This window comes from Rattus norvegicus, chromosome 4, assembly GCF_036323735.1.
Source record: "Rattus norvegicus strain BN/NHsdMcwi chromosome 4, GRCr8, whole genome shotgun sequence".
NCBI lineage: Eukaryota > Metazoa > Chordata > Mammalia > Rodentia > Muridae > Rattus > Rattus norvegicus.
In genome coordinates, this window is record NC_086022.1 from 70,865,195 (window position 1) to 70,872,420 (window position 7,226).

The following is a 7,226-nucleotide window of genomic DNA, read 5'->3' on the forward strand; positions in this document are numbered from 1 at the left end:
GACCGTATATATTTCCCAAGAGTCTCATGTCTTGAAGTCCATTGTTTCAGTCTCATGAAAGCCAAAGGGAGATATACAGTGTCTTCTTTGAATGCCTTCACTCCTTCTGGTCATGTCACGTTGACGTTGATTCTGTCCCATAGACCTCTACTTTGAGGTGGAATATATTCCTGAAACAAAAATCAACAGGCTGAAAGTGGGGAAAAAGGTAAGAATGCTTTTCATCCCACTGGCCACAAGGGGGAGCTGTGGCTCCGAGATTCAGACTTCTAAGGGAGGCCTGAGAGAATTCCCTGAGAGAGGATTAAAAGAAACGTTGACTTATTTATAGCATGGAAAAGTGTGGTCTGCAGAGGCTGTGAACCAGTGCTGTCAGGTGAATGGCTAAACACAGACCTTTTTCTGCACGGAAGTTCCAGCAAATGGCCTGGCTGACTTCTTTTATGTGATCCTGCATGGAATTAGAAAGTAGTTGGAGGTACAAGAACTGGGAACCCACAGGTAGATGCAGGTAGAGAAAGAACACGTCCTTGAAAGCAATATATGAAGCTCTAGGAGCTGGGTTTATGCTTGAGCTCAGTCAATTCTAGTCTGATCCAGTCTTGCATGACATGAGCTCCTATGCACAGCAATGAATGCTGCAGACCAGGGGTTCCTTAGGACATTTGAACCCTAAAATCAGTGACATATCTATGAGTTAGGCCAAAAAAAAAAAAGAAAAAAGAAAAAAAGAAAAAGAAAAAAGAAAAAAAGAAAAAAAGAAAAAAAGAAAAAAAAAAAGAAAGACCAAGAATCATTTTCTTTTCCCTCTAAGAACTTCGGTTTATACCATCAAATGTCTTGTGGCTGCCCACCCGCTGGGTGATCTGCTCCATTCTTGGAAAAAGAACATTCACACGATGATAGGAAACACCTCTTCTGGGCTTATGTTCTATTAAAATAGCAGCACAGATAATACCAGTATCACAGTCCCATTTGGATACTATTTTCAATTTCTATCTCTATCTATAAATACCCCGGAAACAGGGCTGGCCTGATGCAGACATTTTTGATGCTATCAAGATTCCCAAAGAAAGAAAAACAGGGGGCACTGACTGTCACCCAGAACATAGGTCTAAAACAATGTGTTTTTACTCAAGACTCTATCTCACTTTTAACGCATTTGGAATTTTCCTTGCTTTATGGAAATCCAAGAATGTCATAAAATTACATTTTCTGTGTGCTGTTGCTAGGCATCCTGAGGAAACTCTAGGATATCTACCCGCACCACTATATCTATTCCTCCACACCAAGCAAAGTGGGCGTCTAGCCAATTCATTTAACTGGAAAAAGATCCCCTTTTCTCCAAAGGTTAATTACGTAGCTCATCTTAGAACAAAGCAAAGAAATACACTGAGGATCGCCAACTCAATTTTCTAAGCTGAAATTTTAACTCTCTTTCCGTGTCATGAGAGAGTTTCAAAGTCCTCTGAGAATTATGAACATCAGAAAAGGCAAACACCTGCGTATCTAACCTCAAAATTCAAATTTAATAGCAAGAAGCTATCATTTAGTGCATGGAAATTTGGAATTTCTTGGATTGTTCTCTCAAGCACTCAATTAAAATATCTACAACTTTCTTCCAATACGGAAAGTCAGGTAAAAAAATACAATCATTTTTTAAAGTTAACCAAAAGGCTTATATATCATATTATTACAAATAAATTTCTTTTCTTTTTTTTAAAACAACTAATATTTTTTTCATTTATTTATTTATTATGTATATATACATCATACAGCTTTCTGCCTGCATGTATGTGCCTGCAGGCCAGAAGAGGGCACTAGACCTGATTATAGATGGTTGTGAGCTACCATGTGGTTGCTGGGATTTGAACTCAGGACCTCTGGAAGAGCAGTCAGTGCTCTTAACCGCTGAGCCATCTCTCCAGCCCCCACAAATATATTTCAATACCTGTTCTTTTCAAGAAACTAGATTACTGGGGGATCTGTACAATAGTATAAATAACATGTGTTTGTTGTGAAAGGTTGGAAAGTAACTGATATTTGTAAGGGTAAGTGGGGAAAAGCCTGTAATACAATGTTACCTTTGTCTTGCTCTGATTTTTTTTTTTTTTTGAAAACTGGTTGATACACCTCCTGGCACATTAATTAGTGTGCATGTTGACTTTTACGTTTTTTTGCCACTGAGAATATTGATCGTTCTCTTCTGGGTCAGTGCCACTGTCATCTGCCCTGCTCTGAACAGAACAGAACCAGGCTGCCTTGTTTCTTGTTCTGTAGGAGATGTGAGAAACAGTCTAGACGCAGAGAGGTGGAACGCCTGTGACAATGACATCTCCATGGGTTCCTGTGCCACACTAACCATAGGTGACAGGGCTGGCTGCGAGACTCTCTTTTCACCCTGATCTGCCAGAGCACTGTTCCCTGATTTCTCAGGGAATTTCTCCTGATGGAAGTTATCCAAGGCAGAAGCAACAGTGGGAGTTTTGGTCCAAGGTGGGCGATTTCATATATAACAGATGAACATGTATGCTTCTCCCACTGAGACACACATTCTCCAGCATGACCAGATAGAAGGAGCTTAAAGAAAACCAAATTCAGATTCAGTGACAAAATAAGGACCTGGCTGCCAGTCAGTCCACTTCCTGCTTTCTCTGGTTCTTCTCCAGCATCTGCTCATCCCATGGCTCCTAGACATTTCTACTTTTAGGAGACAGCCAAGCTAAAAATGCTCCATTTTCAACCCCTTTGCTTTCCTTACTGAAGACTAGCCCTAGCTAGGGATGGCAGAGTCAGCTCGGGGTTCTCTGTTTAGGCCGCCTTCTCTCCAGCCTGGCTAGAGCTCTCAGGAAGGAAATTCTACATCACTATTTGTTTCTGCCTATTTTTTTCAGGCAAAAATTATAGCATATTTAAAAAATTCTTTAAAAATTATTTTCAGGATTTGGAACTAGCATTGCTTCCTGTAAAGAAAGTCTCCTTAGGTCAGGGTCATGTCAACATCATTTCTAGGCATTGCTCACCTGATTGTGTCAAGAATATTTGCAGAAAATTGTAGGATAGATAATTACTTTAGATAGACTTCAGGGATTCTCACTGTATTTGCATGGTCATGATTCCCATTGTGACGTGTCCTTTACCATGTTCTCCCACCCATTTCTTCTTTGTTTCCTTTTTTTTTCTTATCTTCTTTCTTTTCTCTCTCCTCTACCTTGGTTTCTCCACCAAACTTTCTTCCTCCCCCTTTCCCTCCTCCTGTCCTTATTTTCCTCCCTCCCTGTCTTCCTTCCTTTCTCCTTTTTGTCCTTTTTCTTCTTGTATCTCTTACTCCCTCCTTTGAAACCCCTCACATGTAAGCTTGTGAGACAGTCAAGTAGTCTGTGCTAAGGGCATTAATTAATGCTCACAGAATTTTTAAAATTATTGACTTTAGCCCACTATTTTGCAGATGAGAAATTGGGTTGCTTTATAAAGTGCTTAAAAGTGAATTTCTGATTTCCATATAACATGACCTTTATAGCCTTGACCCACAGGTAATTTATATATTTCTTAAATTTGTTTTTGTGAGATAGGTCCTTGCTCTTGAACTCTGGTTGTCTTGGTATTTACATTATGGCCCAAGTTGACCTTGAACTCTGTGATCTTCCTGTTTCAGCCTTCTGAGTGCTGGGATTATAAGAATTAAGACCCCACACCTATATCCAGTTCTTTTTACTCCCTTCAGAATGTTAATGTCCTAAGAATGAGATTATTTTCTTCTTGCTTTGGACTATGTTGGTATTTAATGTCTGAAAGAAGTAAGTCCCATTTTTCCCTTCCAGGAAGGCTTGTAATTATTCTTATTTCCTTCACTAATATAGTCTTATGTTCTTTCTGTGTTCAGTAAAGCACACATGTACCACCTGTGTTTGCTCTTGATAGTATTACCAAAATTTTTGTTTGTCTCTTACTGTCTATATCTCTTGTTTCACTCTGCCTCTATCTCTGTCTCTGTCTCAGGCTGCTTCTGTTTTTCTCCTTTTCTCTCCCTCCCCCCTCCCTTCTCTCTCTGTCTCTGTCTGTCTCTCTGTCTCTCTGTCTGTCTCTCTCTCTGTGTGTGTGTGTGTGCGCGCGCGCGCGCACACACACACACACACACACACACACACACACACACACACGCCTGTATTTGTGAAACAAGTACCTTTCTGGCCCTGGTGGTAGACAGACAAATCTCATGTCAACTATAGTGGGCCCTACCACCTGGTCTGATAGCTGCAGTAGAACTCTGAGGTAGGACTTCTCTGCCCTGCCTTGATCCAACCATGAGCTATAGGCTCCTAAGCTGTGTGGCCTTCTGCCTCTTGGGAGTAGGTGAGTAGTTGAGTTCCTAATCAGGAATATATGATCCTGTATGAATCCTTTGAGCATGCCTACTTCTGAAATTGTACTGAACTCTGATTTTTTCCCACAGGCCCTTTGGAGACGGCTGTTTTCCAGACTCCAAAGCATCGTGTCGCACAGGTGGGAAGTGAAGTGTTCTTCAAGTGTGATCAGACTCTGGGCCACGATACTATGTACTGGTACAAGCAAGACTCTAAGCAATTGCTGAAGGTTATGTTTAGCTACAACAATAAGCAACGCATTTTAAATGAAACGGCTTCAAGTCGCTTCTTGCCTCAGTCTTCAGATAAAGCTCATTTGAATCTTCGTATCAAGTCTGTAGAGCCGGGTGACTCTGCTGTGTATCTCTGTGCCAGCAGCTAAGACACAGTTGTGCACAGTCACTGTTTCCCTGTGCACAAACCCAGCCAGCCAGGAAGCAGTGCAGGCCAAGTGCTAGCCCACACCTGAGGCTCACCCCCAGTGCTTTTGAAGCATTAGTGGTATTTCAGTTTGAAGTCCAGCTTCCTATGATAATACAGGAGGTGAACCAATTCTGTGTTTTATGCACAGATGAATCTCACAGAATTCTGCAGATTAGCCAGAATGGTAGTTCACATCATAGTCACCCAAGTAGCTAAGCTTTGCCAACAGTGAATGACCTTGGAGATTTTAACTGCTGAGAGAAGACACTGCTTGTTAATTTCGGCTGTGTGTGTATGTTGCCTGTAACATAAGGATCAAAGGCAGATGGTTTCTACATATAAGGGATATGATACTAAAGGACCCGGCAAAGTAACTGGTTCTAAGCCTCCATGGGAAATTCAGATTATCACTGAGATTTTGTTTTAAGAAAAAGGTATCTGGAGAAACATGAATGCCCATGGCCCTAGAAAAGAAAAGGTGAAGGAGAAATCATTTGAGTCAGGCTTGTACAGGCTTATCACTACTCTGTTACCTTTCAACAATCTGAAAACAGACAGCAGTGAATGCCGGAGGATAGTTTGGGAGACAGAAGGACTTTAGCTGCAAATGTCCATGCACTAGTTAATTGTTGAGCCTACTGATGTGACATAATACTGGTGGGAGCACTGCACAAATGGTCCTTGCACCCACAGATTTGCAGAACAACCAGAAATGCTAAGCACACACAATTGTCTTCTCAGAAAAATGGACATAAAGGCTGCTCTTCCATCGAGAAAGCTGGAAATTGGAGGAAATTAATATCCCGGTGATCTGTATTGTCTGTTAGGCCAGGTTGTATCAAACTTCTACAACTAAGACTGGAGGTAAATACTAATCTAAATGATCCTGACATTAGCTATACAGCCAGGGACTTCCACAATCTCCCCCAACCAGGATGAGAAGTACCTAATAGTCTAAATGACCCTTACATTATCTGCAAAGCCGGAGGCTTTCCCATGCTTCCACAGCCAGGACCAGAGGTTGGTTAATAATAGCCCATATGCTATCTGTATGACCAAGACCTGGACAGGTTCTTCTTTAGGTTCTTAAGCTAGTAAAGGTAGAACCCATCTTCCTGGAAGAAATGGCATGCACCCCGGGTTAAGTTTCATTGTAATTATGTTTCCTGTGCACTTTCCCTAGATTATACTGCGTTATATTCATTAGGAATAAACCAACTGTCATCAGACTCCCTGAAGTTTGATCCAGTTTGGCAAAGACAACCTGAAGCAAGTTTTTATTTTCACTTCTTTGCAATTCGCTTTTCTGCCTGCTGCCACCACCTGCAGGGTCACCACAACATATGATCAAATTTGGGTTTTGGTACAGTACAACAGCAGTATGGTCTAGGTGGGTGAAACTCAAATAACTATTCTGAAAGACAAATAGTAAAGCAGTTGGTGTGCACTGCTGTTAGTGAAGCAGTGTGGATGCTCCGAGTTTCATACGTTCTGGTAGAAGTGCTGTTTTATCCTCGTTTTTGAATGCATTTGGAAGGGTCAAGTTCAGCATTGTTCTCATTATTAGGTAGCCCTAGCATGGAGCTAGTATTGCCAGGAAACAGACTTCCCATGGAAATCAAAGTGTACTTGTCAGTGTCTCTCCTACGTAGTGGGGTCTGAATGGCAGAGTCTTCCATTCCTAAGTGTCTGATGAAAACTCTTCTCAGCTTTCCAGCCTTCGCGATGGTTCTCCACTGTGCCTTCAGGTAGCCCATGCTCTGCACACGCAAACTGAGCAGTGTTTGTCACTGCCCTTGCACTTCTCTGTGCCACAAGTTCTAGCTGTATTGGATTTTTTAACTTCAAGCACTATGCATTATGGTAACTTTTCAATCTAAGCACAACAGTAAGTGAATGCTCCAATTTACCGAAGGATTGCGGATCATTTCACTGTTTTTATTTGTATCCTTACATTTCCTAGACTAAAAGCAAAAACTCAACACTTTCCTTAAAACACGTTGGAATAATCACATTGCAATGAATATGTAGCAATGAATATCCTAGTAAGAGCACCAGTGGAAGGGGAAGCCCTTGGTCCTGCCAAGACTGAACCCCCAGTGAACGTGATTGTTGGGGAGAGGGTGGTAATGGGGGGAGGAGGGGGAGGGGAACACCCATAAAGAAGGGGTGGAGGAGGGGTTAGGGGGATGTTGGCCCGGAAACCGGGAAAGGGAATAGCAATCGAAATGTAAATAAGAAATACCCAAGTTAATGAAGATGAAAAAAAAAGTTGGAATAAAGATAATATCTGATGACTAAGTGGTCAAATGCATATACATGTTATTCAAGGAAATAGAAGTAACCATGGTGGGCCAACCCAGTTAGTCTCTATTTGGAAGGCAGAGGAAGTCATGATGAGGCTGGTTCAACATTTCAAAAACAGACAGAACTGGGGAT

The 7,226-nt window shown here is 41.6% G+C and overlaps 1 gene segment (V, D, J or C); it reads left to right on the top strand.

Moving 5' to 3' along the window:
* Nucleotides 1–4,137: 4,137 nt before the first annotated feature.
* LOC108348186 (T cell receptor beta variable 3-1-like) lies at nucleotides 4,138–6,886 on the top strand. The segment is given in 2 exon segments: nucleotides 4,138–4,353; nucleotides 4,454–6,886. Coding segments are annotated over 2 exon segments (342 nt in total).
* The last annotated feature ends 340 nt before the right edge of the window (nucleotides 6,887–7,226 follow it).